Source organism: Monopterus albus, unplaced genomic scaffold, assembly GCF_001952655.1.
Source record: "Monopterus albus unplaced genomic scaffold, M_albus_1.0 scaffold199.1, whole genome shotgun sequence".
Classification (NCBI taxonomy): domain Eukaryota; kingdom Metazoa; phylum Chordata; class Actinopteri; order Synbranchiformes; family Synbranchidae; genus Monopterus; species Monopterus albus.
The window spans coordinates 325,373-343,361 of NW_018128079.1; the positions used below are offsets into that span (position 1 = coordinate 325,373).

Here is a 17,989-nt window from a genome sequence, read left to right on the forward strand (position 1 = left end):
TGCATTTTTAAATACCCATTCAGTTCTTAGCTATTGCTGTTTTCTTTCTCCTTTACTAAGCAGCATGCCAAGGTTGTATTACATATCTGTGTTTAGTTTTATCTCTGTACAATCTACAAGGTAAAAACATGTTTTGGTAAAAACAAATCTCAAAAGCAACTTTAAGAAACATGAAAATTATGAATTGATTCAGTCCTGTTACAGATGTACAGTGTAATAATGTAAACTTCAAAAGTGTTAATAAAAGTTTTCCTTACATACTCATGCAAGGATGTCTGGATTATGGCACAATTATTAGAGGACTGTTAAGATAAAGTGGTCTGTGCTGGTTTCAAAAGGACCACGATGCTTGTAGACAAAGGTGAAGATGCTGTCGGTTGGTCAAATGTCAGTGTGCTGAGAAGATCAAAGACACACTGACTTAAGAAGATAAGTGTAGCATACATTATACAGCAGTTTATACAAGACTATGAGGCGGTGAGAACATCCCATAAGAACCTAATGTGACTAAAACACAACATATTGTATTCAGTCTCAATTTCAACCAGGCCTACAGTGTCAGCACTAGATGACACAAAACAGAGATGATGATGATGATGATATGACCTTGTATTTGCATATTTATGAAAATGCCCTCTCCTGCACTCTGAATTGATTAATAGCTGGTAGAAACTAGAAAAAATGGCTATTACAGTATAAATTGTAAAGTCAAATATGTGACAATAGTAAATACATACCTACAGTTAAACCAAGGCTGAGCCACCACAAAGGAAAAAAATGGATTTCCCTGTCTTTCAAAGACATGAAAATCTAAACAACAACATGCATACTGATTTACAGTATAATACATTTTTACTATGATACTTGATTTTACAAAGCAATTTTTTTTAAAGAAAGCCCTCTGCCCTCCTGCCTTCTTTTAGCTAATGCAGACAGCATATAAACTCATAGGGTTGCACATTAGTTCATTTCATCCACTCCAAATCATTGTTCCAAGGTATTAATGGGACCAAAACAGTCTCTTATCCAGTAAAATTCAAGGGGAGCGCAGCAATTTAGGAATCCACATATGTTATTGTTATGACATATAATATTGCAAATATTGGTAATGAACACCACCAAACATGTTTTAAATATGATGGCAATATACGGTAGGGCTGGGTGATTTGATTTAAATAACTGTCACAATATTAATTCAATTATTTTTATGATATCTCCTAATATCATAAAATAATTACAAATAAAACAATAGAAACTATGTTCAATACATTAAACTGTGTTCAACTGATTTTAAATGTCTTTAACAAAATCTTAATCTCAGATCATCTTCATTTTGAATGTTTCCAAAGAGCATTTTGAAAAACACTAAGAAAATTACAGAACATGCAGTGACAGTAGAAAAACAACCTATCCTTATCACCCAGCCCTACACCCACATAAAAATGTTTTCATCCTCAGATTTAATCTGTGGTGTCACTGGGATGTTCAATCTCAAGCGTAGAAGAAAAGGAGCATGACTGTAAACTCCTACAAGGTCTTTTCCAAACATTTTCATCTCAGAAAGCTGTATAAAACTCTGGTGCTATCAGGTTTGAACTATAAAACACAGCTCTGACCCAGAACATATACTGCAGCAATCACCATCAGTGCCTCATCCAGTCATGATCTGTACATGAGCGACAGCACATTCTGGGATTTTTTTCCATTAAAAACCATGAATGTTAGACCAAACTGCCCTTGTTACATTGAGCCAACACACAAAGTTCAGATTCAGTGCCCTTGTTTTTCATTCTTGAACTCCTTGTAAACATTTGAGTGTTTAGCTGCAGCTCTCACTGTGACCACTAGAATGCAACCTTTTCCAAGAAAACAGCTGCACCAGCTGCTCTTCTGTATATCCCTGATATGTATCACCAACTTCCAGCCTTCATACATTCTGCTGTTGAGAGGAATAATACATTACACAAGCTAAGTAGTACTATACACACACACACACACACATATATATATACAGTGGGAAACTGTAGTAATGTTTGGTATGGCAGTGTACTGTATATACTGGCATGCTTTTGTGTGGTTTATATTTACCACATTTGGGCAGGTTTACAAAGAGATGTTTTCTCCCAGAACATAACTAAAGATCATTTATCCTAGTGTCATCCTATCATCAATCCAAAATCCTGTCTCCACTTTCATTGGACAAATCTGAAGTCTCTTCTTACAGGTTACCCTTCTCAGACAGCCTGAGCTTACATTATGTATATGCTGAGTGATCAATCAATCGAGACAGTAGGGCAGTGATGATTTTTAAGTGGTCCTTCACTGAGTCTTGAGCTGCGCTCCTTGTAGATGCACACAAAGATTTAATGTGCCTCAAGATTAGACGACCGAGCTGAGGATGTTTCACAAAGGGGTGATACAATGTGAGGGATTTACTATGCATTTAATTAATGTGCCCAACATTCAGGCCGTTCACATTCAGTGCGACTTCTCTGGGGTAAATATGCTGTTGTCCATAATAATCATTGTTTGTTTGTGAAATTAGGAATGCTTAAAGCACCTGATAAATATTTTCAGAAATTAGAAAATCAAGTTTAAAGGGTGGTCTTGAAATCATCAAAATAAAACATTCTGTTTATTCTCACAAGTTATATAAAAGCATAATTCTTTTACAGTTCAGGTTTCTTAAAGAATCTGATAATTATGGTCATAATTGTGACCAGTAAGTCCAGTAACTCTACATGATGACATCTTCAATGCAAAACAAATATATCTCTCTTCATTTCACTCACATTGTCTGCTTCTGTAAGGTAAACTCAACTTAAATAAAAAAACAAACAAACCTCAACTTGATTACTTGAGAAGTGTTTGGGTTGTGGTAGGTCCAGCTTTGGCTGCAAAGACAAGATGTGAGGTCATGGCTATTCTGTCTACTCCCCGTGCTCACAGTGCAATTGGTTACTCCATGCCGTTCCGTAGCATCTGATTGGCTGCGATAAGCATGACACTGATGATGAAAGCCATAGCGAAGGCGCAGATCAGGCTTTTCCTGACGCACGTCTGCCGATTCTTCTTCTTAGGATGGACTGGAAGAAGAAGAAAAAATAAATAAAAGACAAGCATTATTCTATTCACAGTTTGTGCCTGGGGAAATACACTTTGATTTGGGAATGTTAGCGAAAATATCCACACCATGCTCATGGCTGTGTGTTATGTATGGCACTAGAGCCAAGAAACAGCTACCTTAATTTAGCCTAAAGGCTAGAAGCAGCCAGGCTGGCTGTATCTGGAGATTAAAAAAAACAAACACCTACCATCACCTCTAATGCTTAGTAACTTAGTGTTATATGTTGCTTCTTTAATATGTATAAATGATTTTCACCCAGTCTTAGAGAGCTTTAGGGGTCCTGATAGGCAGATTCTTTGAACAGAACCAGGCTAACCACCTGACAGCATTAAGCTTAGCACACACTTATCAAAGTCTCATCAATCTCATCTGGCTGTCAGCACGAAAGTGACCTGCATTTGCAAAAATGTAAAATTATAGCTTAAAAACACTAGGCCAAACAATATTCTATAAACGATACAGTTCTATCAGCACATAGATCAGGAAACAACATAGTCATATAATGAGATTTTAGATGAGTAAGCAACATTAAAGCAGAGTCAATCAAAGACCATTCTTTAACAGTGACGGGACTGTGATTTCCTATCCATATATAAACAGTTGTTATCACGTAAATGAAGTTCACGTAATGACTCCTGAGCCACCTCCATTAGCTGAGCAGCTATACAGCTTTGAAACTGTTAGTAAATGGACCATTGAGTTTAAACTGTTTTGTCACACAGTGTTTCCAAAATGAATGAACTCATGCGCATGTGAAAAAAAAAACAACTCAATACAGTGATAAATAAGCTCTACAGACATGGCCATAGTCCTCAAAGTCCCCTCTGTTGTGCCTTTGTTTATAAATCTGATTCTTACTGAGTGAATTTTAATCTGTTTCTCTTAGTGCACCTTTGTTCATTGGCCCTCACAAATATGGAAGAAGTTGCAGACAACATTTATAGTTGCCAGGTTTATTTCTGTGATCCAGATTATCAGTAAAAATGATGAATACATGACAAGCACAAATTAGATCCAATGCTTCTTCTACAACAGCAAAATCAAAGACAGGTGAGTGAGGTGGAGCTTTTGTTTTGCTATCTGTTTAGACTGAAAAGCTTCTTTTTCCCCAAAAAACATAATCTCTGAAGACTGAAAGAGGAAGAGGAGTGGAGACAGATGTGTCCTCCAACAGGCCTTGCAGCAAGAGCAACAACCGAAAGTTATGTCTCTGTCAGCCCCCTTGTCTCAGTTTGTTAGAATCACATGCTGCATCAATAAATCAAGTTGAGTCTAAGTCGCGGATCTAAAAGGAACCATGAAAGGAGTTGAAGTCCCACTGGATAGGAAGAAAATGGAATGCAGACATGAAAGAGGGAAGTCGAGGATGTGGAAAGAGGGTTAAATGTGGGGAGGCATACAGCTGGCGTTAACTAGAGAGGCTCTATACCTCTTCTTCACTTCTTTACCCTACCCCCTGCCCACTATTTCTATTTCTCCATCATTATTGTGTTTCTTTTCCTCTCCCTAACACTAGAGCATGCTCTTTCCTCAACACTAGAGACTTGTGAAAAAGAGTGCAAAGCCAGCAGTTCCCTGATGCGTTCTTTAGTCTCTTATCTCCTCCTTCACTGTCCCCCAGATTTTCCATTTCCTCCCAGCTGTCTCATTTTAGGGCTTCCTCAGCCTGTAACCCAGTACCCAGTAGATTCATTAAGACTTCCTAGTTTTGTAGCATGTTTGATCTGTCTTCACCATTGACTTTGTGGATATTTCACAGTAGAAAGGCAATTTCTAGCTCTGTACCATAACTAACACAGGGTCTTTATTGTCCCCTTCTCCTTAAAGAAACATAGCTTAGCTGTATGTCTCAGAAGAAATGGGCACGTGAACATTACATGAACTCTCTTATTCTTGGCTTTGAAAATCAAAGAAATAATTATTATTACCTTTGTAGTCTTAATCCTTCCAACTAAGTACTGTTTGGTCTTAAAGACTGCAAATAGTCAGCACCAGGCTTATTTGATTTGGAGATGAGGGCAGGAATTTAGCGCTGTGGAAACAGTTTGGTTTAGCCCTGCTTCCAGTCTTTAAGCTCAGCTAAGCCACCTACAGTACTTCTTGGCTTTAGCTTCGTACCAAGCACACAGATATCAGAGTGACACCGATCTTCTGATTTAACTCTCAGCAAAAAGTGTATTATAAGATTTAGGTGTGGAATGATTGGCTCACTGATATTTACTTAGCTCAGTGTCAAACTATTGTATGAATGATCATGGATTACAGTACAAAGCCATTTTTCTAAGCACAGGTATTTATAATAGTTTTCATAAGAACAGCTTCCTCACCTCCCTCATACTCAGGGCAGTTCCCTGAGGTTTCATTGAGGCTCTCTTCCTCAGTGATGATGATGTTCTCTATGTCTTTCATCGTCAGGTGGTCCCGGAAGGCGTGGAACAGCACCTGCTTCAGCTCATCCAGAGACAGCTGCTGCATGTCAAACTGCAGGGGCACACAGCGATCAATGCAAAGGCACAGTCATCCACACACTGGCGTTATGAGGGCAGATAAATATAGAAGATAAAAATGAGGTGTGAAATGTACAAACTGCGAGAAATTATGGCATGTATGGCATGAATTTGGAATTTCATACAGAGGGTACAGTATGTGGGTAAGAAAGGTGTCAGGTGTAATGTAATTGCAGCATGTTTGCCTGTGCATCACTGGTGCTATTTTGGGTGTCTGCATCAGTATGGAAACCTGTGTGTGTGCAACGATATAGTGGATAAATGTGTTCAAGCACAGTCGGTTTATTGGATATATCAATAAAAATGAAAATACTAGTACATTTATGTACTTCACTTTAGGTAGCTATGTGTCGGCGTTTCAGCTAAGAGACTCTGACCAATCACTGCCATGAGGTTGGAATCTTAGCTTCTGTCCTATTCCCCGTCTGTTCTTCTAAAACATTACATTCCTGTTCCCCCAGCAATTTCCCCCCTGCAATCCGTACACACGTCATACACATACATAGCTTCTACATCTTGAGTATTTACCTCACCGAGAGCCTCACCATCATCACTTGGTTTAGCACAACAGATGGACATACTGAGCCAGGCAATGCAAAGAGGAAGAAAATAAGAGGTTGACAGAGAGAGGAAAGCGACACTGTAAGATGGGAAAATAGGAAAGTATGGTGAGGTCAGAGAAAACTGAGATGAAGGAAGTAGTGGGAGACAGATGGAGAAAACAGAACTGGCTGACAATGGCGGTAGAGACATGAAGTGGTTATGATGGTGAAGAAGAGATGCTCATTTTAGTGAAGGGATGATAATCCTGTTTGTGCTTTTTGTCTTGGTTACTGAATGCTAAACAGCATCTTTCATGCTCAACTAGCTCAATAACAAATGTTATTAAAAGGAAATGAGGGGTTAAAAATTGCATTACTAGTTGGACTGGGTATCAAACCACAATATTGGTGCTGACCAGAATACAACCATCAATATGAAACTTGACAGTGAATGCCTGATCAGAAATCTAGTATATCTTTTCTTTAAGGGTATAGCTTGACATGGCTGTCTGCTTTCTTGCTGAAAGTTGGATGAGAAGATTGATGCCAGGCTCTGTCCATCGAATATGAGGCTACTATCAGGAAATGGTTAGCTTAGCTTAGCACAAAGACCTGAAACTGTTAGCTTAGTTCTATCCAAAGTTACTTGTAAAATGTTTAAATTAAAACATTAGGCTACATCTTATCCATTGGATTCATATAACAATCTCCAGCCTTTATGTTAAGCTACACTAACAGCTTGCTGACTGGCTAGCTGATCAGCAAAATGTTGAACAATTCCTTTATCCAGATACTTATTGAATTTTATAGCATCATTTTAGAGCTGTAATCAGGTTCTTAATTGCTTATGATAATGAACAACATTTGAAACCAGTTGTGTAAAAAACATTTCTTAGAATGAGTGGACTGAAACCCAGATAGTAATACATACACTAATAGAAATGTGTGATATCACTTTCAAATATGCATGCACACATGCAAACACAAAACTTATGTATGCACTAGACCTAGGATATTGAGTTGGGTCTTCATATATTTGCAGTGTGCACTGATGTGCAGCCAAAGCTCCAAATGTGTATTGATCCATTCTAACCATTCATGCTGCGTTTCCTGGTGATTTACACTGCAATTATGGAAACATATAGATGGACACACAAACACCACCACACACACATACAGGAATACAATCAACATTAAAAGCAAACCTGGGACATTGCAGTAAATAGAATAAATGTACACACAAAGACAAACTCATTAAATCACAGACCCACATACACACATGCAGTCTATTTGGTAGCTAAGGTAAAAGAAAACAACCCAAAGGAACAGGGAATCTATATTCACAATTTGACAAACTTAGATTAACAGTGTGAAAGGACTCATTTTAACCCTGAGGCTGTCTAAAGTGACAGGCATGGAGACAATGTAGGGATGGTCCAAAACAACACATGACATTCAAAATTGCAGCATCATAAGACATAAGCACCTTAGCCAGAGTAAAAACAACTCCACCACTAAAATGTAAGGGTTGGAACCTACATGGACTAACACAAGACAGTTTAATCTCAGGTATTAATATTTTCTGATGCTGTTTAAGGTTTGTCAGTAATGTTTGTAAAGACAACTGCAGACACTCAGGCAGCAGAGCAGGGAGCGGGAGCAGAGCTGCCAAAATTCTGCTCTCCTCTTTGTCAAAGCTGTCTCTGCTTTGAATGGATGCAAACAGCTCTTTGGACTGTAGCAGCAGGTCAGACAACATGACAGCTCAGGACAGCAGCACAGAGACTTACAATGTTCCTGTCTGTCTGAGGGGAGAAACTCACTGTGGAGATGCTACCTGTTACCAACTAGCAAAGGGATTTCTCCTCCCGCACTGTCTCCGAAGGACACTGACATCTACACAAACACACACAGGGGAGATGAAGACTTGAAAGTTTGTCTGTCAGGACATTTTCTTTCATTGAATCAACTCAAATACAATATGTGATGTGTGCATATATGTGTGCATGTGAGTGTGACAGAAAAACAGCAGGGGATTGTGAGAGTACTGAAGGAGCCAGACTACATTATTCAGAGGAACAGGTGTTAATCCTGCATGACCTGCTTTGTCTCCTGGCCCTTCTCTAAAAAGTCACCCAGAGTGTCAACCTGGAAGCATCACCTGTTCTGTACTCTTCCCCTTCCTATTTTTATGTCTTGTAGCAGTGCTGTCACACACACACACACACACACACACACACACACACACAAAGGAAAGACCAGAGTAAAACAGCATTAAGATAATTTTTTTTTTTTACCAGCAAAAGCAGAGCCTACAGGCAGCTACACATGTATAACAGATACATTTGATCCACAGAAACAGAACCAGTTCTAACCATTTACTGTAAAATGATGGACAGGCTGAGAGCTCCCAGAAATGAAACCACCATGTCTTGATTGCCCCTGGTGGCTGGTTGCAGTATAGGTCATAAATAATAGGGTAGGGGGGGCTGGGCATTGGGCAAGGTACACCCTGGACAGGTTGCCAGTCTATCACAGGGCTGATACATAGACAAAGAACCACTCATATTCACACTCACTTTCCAAAGACTGTGGGAGGTAGCCAGAGTACCTGGTGAGAACCCACACAGGCACAGGGAGAACATGCAAACTCCACACAAAAAGGCTCCCTGTTGGCCCGGGCTCAAACCCAGAACCTTCTTGCTATGAGGCAACAGTGCTAGCCACTCCTCCATTGTCTGCAACTATGTGTAGGAATCGATGCATACCTACGCTGCGAAAGGGTTATGGGTAAACATACATTGCTGATGATATTTTTTTCTGGTAAGTTTGTTTTTAATAAAATAATTGATGATATAAAAATAGATGTGTGTTGTTTGACTTGACAGTTCTGATTGGCAATCTGATTCTATTACTCCACTTCTCATCGCTACTGCACAGAATCTGGTTGCAATTAAGGACCACTCCTGAAAATATTAACAAATTTTGTCACTATAAAGGAAAATGCTCCACAGTTGCAGTTTACAGTCGATGAGACCAAAGAGGCTGTAATTCCAGACACCACTGTTAAAATAAAGGCACTCATGGTGTTGTAATTTGGATGAAACCATCCACCAAATGGCAGTTATTATATAACAGAGACACACCATGTTTTTTTTTAAATTACTCCACATTTGGCATCACTGGTCACCAGTATGAACACTGCAGACTGTCTCAGCAGATGGAGATGGCAGTGATACACTTGTCACTGACTGACTGTTTTATCCTGCCTCCTTCAGCCTTCTTTTCAGTTTTCATTGACAAAAACACTGACAGGTGATTGAGATTAAATGAAAAAAACAACAACTACTAGTTAATGGTAGAAATGTTTTCATTTAAAAACTTCATATAACTTTGACTTAATATTTACTATGCAACTTTTGAAATGAATGAATAGAGATGAGTGTGACAGATTGGAAAACTCAAGCATATAAAATGAGTCTGCCACTGGTTTTTACACTAAAAAATAAATAGAGTGGTTTCACCAGAAAGAAAAAAATGATGTCATCAGTTGCTCAAGTGTTGAAAATGACTTATGGTTTATTTATTTCTGACATGCAATCTCTTGCAGTCATACAAATAATGAATTATTTACACATTATTGTCAAAAATTATTGACAAAAGGTGTTGGTCACATGTGAGGGTTCAAAGACAAGTAACGACTCTCACCAATACCAGACCCTAACAACTCAGTCATTAGAGGACATTGTTGGTCTTCGAAGGACTGAAACACCACCAGTTGGACAGAACTGATGAAGCCTCTTGGATGAGAGGTGAAACATCTCCTACCTAACGCTATGTCCAGATGATTTCTTCTACGTTTTTTTCAGTTTAATGAGGGAGGAGACACAAATGTCATTTCAAAAATTTCTAACCAAGTAATGTAACTTTATGTAATAAAGAAAACATATCAGTCACAAATGAATAAAGACAGTGTTCTTGGGATGAACCTTCAAGATGTTGTAAATGGGGTTAAACATGCTTTGCCTTATCGTGGTAGTAGCTCAGGTTGGCCATTAATCATAGCCCAGTAACAATTCTTCAAGTGTCCTTGAGCGACAACCCTAAAACTGCTTCTTGCATTTGCAGAAAACATTTGTAGCCCATGTGGGACATAGAGCATCCACTAAATGAATGTAATATAAGACTAACTACTGTCAACAACATTTTTCAGCTGTTGGAAAATGATAAACAATCTGCAGACCTTACTCCTGGACACAACCAGACATACAGTATTTTTTATAGGCACTCATAAACACTGTTAAGAACTATATATGTAAAAATTGTAGTTTTTACTGCACCTGAAACTTAGTGACTTTAGGCATTGCAGCTTAATTTGCCATGGAAACCTGAGTATTTCCTTTTTCAAATCTAACTTACTGACTGTCAGCAGAAATATGCAAACTTAACTCTTTTCCAAAGCACATATCTGTATCTCTCGAGGTTTAACTCAGGTCATGCTACAATAAAAAATAAACAGAAAATCAAGTGTTTCTCTGATGTTTCAATACAATAATAATTTATGCAAGACACACATGCAAATGTGCACACTATGTAAAATGTAATTACACACAAAACGTGCCAACACCAGTCTCTCCAGTGGAGCTGATCATTATACATTTCACCATATGTGAATATTATCTGAGGAATTATGATGTGCCTCCATCTCTTACATCTTTTCAACACAATGACTCTTGAAATATAAATGGACACACACAAAGTGTCGCTCTCACAATCCTCCTAGACGTACTTCCTCCCACCATTTCACCTGCTCCCCTTCTTCTTCCTCCTCCTCCTCTCTCTTCCTAGTTTTTCTCTTTGATTTTATTTTATCATTCCCTCTCTCCTCTCCTGCCTCTCTCCTCTTCCATCTCTCATTTTTCCATATCCCGTCTTCCTGTTTTCTTTTGGCCTGTCTCTCTCTCTTTGTGGTAGAGCAACATTTGAAATCACCCCTGAGACTCACGCTGTCTGCGACCTTCGTGAATCACAGCCTCTCATACCTCTTCTTTCATTTTCTCCCACTCTCCTCCTTTGTGCTTTACCTTTATATTCCTGTATCTTTATGTGGGGCACCCCCACCACCCTTCCCTTCACCACATTCTGTCCAGCTTGCCTCTCTATTCTCTCATCTCTTTCATCCTTGCTGGCTGGTGCACTGACGCCTGTCCTGCTCCATCTCTCTGCCATAGATTTGATGTGTCTTATTTAAAAAAGGTGTTTTATTACACAGTTTAGAAAAAAAATGACCCTGATGTTAAAATTAACAAATTTTGGCATTGATTGTATTTATTTTCTGATATATGAATGGCATAGGTGGTTGTTTTTTTTTTTTTTTTTAAATATGTTCTGCACAATGAAATCTTGGATGAATAATTTCTGTGTAAATGCAGCCCAGTACTGTATGTGTTTGTAACCTGAAACATACACCTCCACATTTCTGTGAGTCACCATCTAAATGTTTCTCCTCTCATTTGACTCAAGGACAGAAAGCTTCCTGAGAGCCGTCACCCTGCTCAACCAGCCGTCTTCACACTCAGTATACACATACACACTCAAAACTCTGCTTGTTTTATTGTTGCCACACGTCTTGCCTTAGAGAACACCCTGGGAGAAGAAAAGTTTATGTCTGGAATAGTTTTCAGAAACAAAGTAAACACGTTCAAAAGCATGAAGATGAGCTGAAGCCTTAATCACCAGTGAGGCCAGTTTGGACACTTTGAACACGCGCACAGACTTTCCACATCTCTGAAATCTTTATTATGGTAATAGTTCTACAATACTGTGAGGTAGAAACACATGTGCACATCCTTACCCAAAAACATACAGGTACTCACATAAAGAAACAAACTTAATTCTCAGCAGGTCTCTTTACCTTCAAGACCTGTTAGAAAGTCTGTTTTTGTCAGAGAACTGAAAAAAACCAGGAGGGTTCGGGGTGCTGAGAGGGTGTTTATGTGTGTGTGTGTGTGTGTGTGTGTGTGTGCATTTTTGCACTTAAGTAGGTGTGTGTCTGTGCCTGCAGAAACTGGGGCTGTGCTTAAGGATGTAAGACTTGTTCTGACTGCTGAAATGCACAGGTGAGGCAGAGAAGGCAGAAGAACTGATGAATGATCAGAAGTGTGAATGATGAGAAACAGATTGTCCTGCCAGCTGGGAGGAAGAAGCTTTGTCTCTCACCTGCCAGAATATATTGTCGATGGTGTTGCCCAGGAATCCCTCTCTGTTGTCAGATGACAGCAGTTTGGGCCCCAGTATTGTCATGAACTCCTCAAAGTCCACCTGGCCGTCCCCTGCAGGCCGACACACACCGGAGGCCGAGAGACAGACAAAGTCAGATAGACAGAAAAGTCTGGCATACCGGAGCTAAATAATGCAGTTTATGCTGAAATGGATTTATTTGCAGAAGCAAGAGGATGGATCAGCAGATGGATGTGCCTTCACCCATGACAAACACCCATGCATCATCAGCACTAATTCATCTTTCAAATCAGGTGTGTGCACCTGTGCAAGTGTATGCCTGTGCATAAGCAATTGTAGGATTGTTTTTGCAATAACTCAGGGAGCATTTCACAAATTTAAATTCAAAGGACGCAACTTGTACGAGTTTGCATTATGTATTCTACTGGTGCATGCTGCTAGAGATTGCAATCAGCCGCCAGTGTCCTGTGGAATGAATACTTAGCGTACATCTCCACAACAACTGTCTTATAAACTGAGATACTGCATAGACTCATTACACTACATGTTGCCAATATTTATCTGACCATTTCAATAACAGTTTACAGCATTATCTGATGCTATAATCTAATGTAGTAGGACAACACTTTATTTTATGGGTCTGTAATTTATGAATAATTTTAAAGAGGTTCCGTCAAAAAAAATGATTAAAGTTGATACTAATTAAATGGAAAATCAAGTTAGTATAATGAACTCTAACCACTTGCTGTGTAACCTAGACAGTCTTAATCAGTGCACAGGAGGTCATCTGAACATGCAAAATGTGAAACTTGTGAAACTAGGCAATTACTGATTTATAAAATATAGCACTGCCCCGTATTATACAGTGGCAAGAAAAAGTATGTGAACCTTTTGAAATTTTATGGTTTTCTGCATTAATTTGTCATAAAATGTGATCTGATCTTCATCTACAGTAAGTCAAGAGTATTGACAAATATAATGTGCCTAAAATAATAACACAAAAAAACAAATTCTGATCTTTCATGTCTTTATTGCAAACAACCATAAAAATCCCATAGTGCTAGTGGAAAAAGTATGTGAAAAGTATGTTAATCACCTCAAAAAAGCTAATTGGAGTCAGGTGTTAGCATACCTGGAGTTTTGTTAAGAAAATGAGTTTGGAGGTGTGGACTAGAGCTACTTTGACTGATAAAAACCACTCAAACCTTTTGAGTTTGCTCCGCACAAGAAGAATATGCTTATGTGAGCCATGCCTTGCCAAAAAGAGCTTTCAGAGGATCTATGATCAAGAATTGTTGATTTACATAAAGGTGGAAAGGGTTATAAAGTGATTTCAAAGACTTTAGAAATTCACCAGTCTATAGTTAGGCAAACGATCTACAAATGAAGACACTTTGGGACTGTGGCTACTCTACCAAGAGGTGGGCACTCAGTCAAAATGACCCCAAGAGCACAACGAAGACTCATCAACGAGATAAAGAAACAACCACAAGTGGCAACCAAAGATTTAAAGGCGTCATTGGAACTGGATAACATCTGTGTTCATGAGTCTACAGTATGTAAAACACTGAACAAGCAGGGTGTCTATGGCAGGACACCATGAAGGAAGCCGCTGCTTACTAAAAAGAACATTGCTGCAGGCCTGAAATTTGCAAAAGAGCACATTGACACTCCACAGTGTTATTGGCAAAATGTGTGTTGGACTGATGAAACTAAAACTGAACTATTTGGAAGGAACATGCAGCACTACATCTGGTGTAAAAAGAGCACTGCAGATCATCATGAAATCATCATCCCAACCGTAAAGTATGGTGGAGGAAATATCATGATTTGGGCCTGCTTTGCTGCATCAGGGCCTGGCCAGCTTGCAATCATTGAGGGGAAGATGAATTCCCAAGTGTATCAAAAACTTTTTCAGGATAATGTGAGAATGTCTGTACATCAGCTGAACCTCTGTAGAGGTTCGGTGATGAAACAGGACAATGACCCAAAACACCGGAGCAAGTCCACAACAGAATGGCTTCAGAAAAACAAAATCCACCATCAGAGCCCAGACCTCAACCCAATAGAGATGCTATGGAATGACTTCAAGAGAGGCATACACATGAGACGTCCAAAGAATATGACAGAGCTAAAACAGTTCTGCCAGGAAGAATGGGCTAAAATTCCTCCTGAACAATGTGCAGGTCTGATCCACAGCTACAGGAAGCGCCTGGTTGAGGTTATTGCTGCCAAGGAGGGGGGTTCAACCAGTTATTAATTCCAAGGGTTCACTTACTTTTTCCACTACCATTTTGAATGTTGAATGAGTGTTATCAATAAAGACATGATGATCAGAATTTTTTTGTGTTATTATTTTAGGCACATTATATTTGTCAATACTCTTGACTTAGATGAAGATCAGATCACATTTTATGACAAATTAATGCAGAAAACCTTGAAATTCCAAAAGGTTCACATACCTTTTCTTGCGACTGTAGTATATTATTAGCAACAAAGAACATTAGTTGTCTCTTCTGAAACCAGTAACTGCAGTTTTTAAGAATGCAGCTATTACCAACATAATTTTATACGTTGCCTAAAGTCTGAACAATGGGTAGGAAGATCAGTTAAGATCAGTGGATTAAGATGTATTAGAGTGGGATTTAATGATGTAAAATGAATCATCTGAAGGATTATGCAGTTTGTCTAACACCTGATAATAACTGACATTCTCAAACTAATTGTGCCAGTGATCGCTTTCAGTGCTTTGCTAGCAATGACATCAAGATGATAGAAGTCAGAGAGAGGTACTGTCTCTCCTCACAACAAATGGCAGCGGAACTCTCAGATGCCTTTTAGCTTTGACCTTTGATATTTACTATGAGCTGTGGATTCAAGAGAAGGCAGATACGACCCAGCTGAAAGACTAACTAGCTTGTTTGTGATTCAGGGGCTGCTTCAGAGTAATTGCTGTCCTCTAAGAATTTACAAGCAGAGCTAGAGTTTAAGGAGCAGGAGCAGAAAGGTTGTTTCTTTATTGTCTCTGGCAAAATTTGCTTTTGACACTGGCTACCTGCTACTCAATTAGAATCATTTTTTGAGGAACATTTTAAAGGAAGCTGTAACTCAAAGTCCCATTTGGCTTCAAAGAAGTGAAACAGGCATTAAGTTTTTTGCTTCTGGCATCTTTTAACAGTGTTTTTCATTTACATCCCATTAAAACTCAACACACAAAAACACTTATATGATCTGCTTTGCTCAGAAGAAAAATATTCTTCAGGCTTGTACACATATTAAATGAACACAACTACAAACAAACATTATACACATGCTGAGTTTTAAACATGCACCCATGTGTGTGTCCTTATGTAGTGCCTCACCATCCATGTCCAGTCTCTGCATGATGATGGCCAGCTCCACCTCACTGGGCATGTAACCCAGGGAGCGCATGGCCATGCCCAGCTCCTGTTTAGAGATGAAACCATTCCCATCACGATCCAAAACACGAAACGCCTCACGTATCTCTGCATGGCAAACACACAACATATCACAGTACATTTCTGTCTCTCTGTCCTGCCCCTTTCTTTCTTTCCTTAGAGGAAAAGCACATGCTTAAAAACATGAAAACATAACCTATGTATCCTACTGTTAGAGATAATTTTGGTCAGTTTTCATTCTGTGTGAATTTTTCACATTCTCCCTCTGCCTGCATGGGTTCTCTTTGGGTAATCCGGCTTCCTGCCACAGTCTAAAGACACGCAGCTCCGGTTGACTGGTGATTCAAAACTGTGCCACAGGATTGATTCAGGAAGGGCATCCAGCATAAAAACTGTGCAGGCTACAGTGCTCTGCTGTGGTGACCCCCGACACAATGGGGAGTAGCCCAGAGAGGAACAACACCATGCAGTGTATATACATAAATCCTTTCTCACCCCTAGGAGTGTTATATGTCTCCTTTGGGTTCCTAGTACTGCACTGATGTTTCTTGGGATCTGTTGGGATCTGTTGGGATCTTCTAAGATGGGATCTCTCCTATCTTAGAAGTCATAGCCCCGAGTGCTCCTACCACCACTGGGGACACAGTGGCCTTCACTACAGTTCCTCCTTCAGGCCTTGGTACTTCTCCAGTTTCTCATACTTCTGTCACTTGGGACCAATATGTTTATCACCACTGCTGACTTCTGTTCCCTGTTTATTATGCCTGGTTAGTTAGCCAGAACCTTCCTGTCCATCTGGATCTGGAAGTCCCACGGGATCTTTGCCCTGTCATTCTCCACAACCTTCAGAGGACTCTCCCATCTGGTCCTGGGAGAGTCTAGCCCATACTCAGTGCAGATGTTCAGTGCGGCTTGGTTGCGCCGTTTGGTGTGTGCAGTTCATGCCAGCATTTTGCACCCTGGCACTATGTGTTGAACTGTCACTGAGGCCTCGCTGCACAGTCTTGGGACTTAGGCAAGACTCCATAATGCTTCACACTGCCTTTTCTCTGATATGAGAGTGACAGGAACTAAGACAGTCAGGACAATCTGACGATGACTGGGCTACCAGAACAAATCATTCTTAGACAAGAGGTGAGAACCTGGATCTGATATATAAACAGCATTTTATAATAATAGTAGGGTGAATGCTTTTATTTTCTATTTGAAGTTCAATGTGTCATTTGTTCACTGATGTGTGGGTTTCTGGGTATTTGAGGAAAAGACTGGCAGGTGTGTTTTCACCTCTCCTCTACTTCCTGTTTTAGTTTACGCTGTCTGTTTTGGATGTCTTAAAGGTCAGCGGCTGATCATAGCAAATATCTGGTAATCTCTTTTAAATTGCCATTAAAAACCCACAGCCAGGACTTAATTAACTGAGTGACTTTTCTGGTCTTTCATCTCTGTGTCTGTGTGTGTTTGTGTATTTGTGGAAAAGAGGCATATTTCCTATTTTATTCATTTCCTATAGTAATTGAGAGGTTGTGAGTGACTCTCTGAAACATTTGTCCTATTATAAAGAAAATTATTTTGAATTTTTTGTACAAGTGCATTAATCCTGATTTGTAATCTTTTTTGTGGGGTCATTACAACAAGATTTAACAATTGCAGTATTCCTTGTTTCTTCATACACTTAAAATGACATATGTTTACATTTTCCTGGCAAAGAGTTGTTATGGTTGTGTGAAAAATGTCCATTGTCTGTCAGGAGCACAGGAAAAAGAAGCACGATGTTGTCACAGTGTTGCAAGAGCTCTTAGGGAGGAGGCTAAAGTGGATGTGGTGCGGCTTTGACACTGGACACCTTGATGTGCATCCCGTCTCATACCTCTGTTCAGTATGGTTTCGTTCAATCATTACTACAATCATTCTTTAACCCGAAGCTGCTATAATTAATAGTTTTATATCCACAATGGATTAAATGACTACTTGTAAGTTAAAGAGGTCACTCATAGAGAATTAGTATGTACTTGACTCTGCAGTTCTCCTCAAATATAAAGTTTCATCTCAGTGTTTTCGTTTTCCGGCCCATAACTTTGCTGTTTTGTTTCAGCTTCTCTGCTCTCATTCCCAGGATTTCCCCTGGGGGATTAATAAAGTACTCTATCTATCTAT

The 17,989-nt window shown here is 39.4% G+C and overlaps 1 protein-coding gene across 1 annotated transcript in view; it reads right to left on the reverse strand.

The window, feature by feature from the left end:
- Positions 1–6: 6 nt before the first annotated feature.
- The window catches only part of caln2 (calneuron 2), a 29,543-nt gene continuing 11,560 nt past the window's right edge, over positions 7–17,989 (reverse strand). Inside the window, exons 3-6 of the mRNA XM_020618093.1 lie at positions 15,779–15,922; positions 12,396–12,508; positions 5,455–5,608; positions 7–3,086 (exon numbers count right to left, since the gene is read on the reverse strand). Coding sequence (XP_020473749.1) covers positions 2,959–3,086; positions 5,455–5,608; positions 12,396–12,508; positions 15,779–15,922 — 539 coding nt within the window. The 3' untranslated portion in view covers positions 7–2,958. The remainder of the gene's footprint in view (positions 3,087–5,454; positions 5,609–12,395; positions 12,509–15,778; positions 15,923–17,989) is intronic.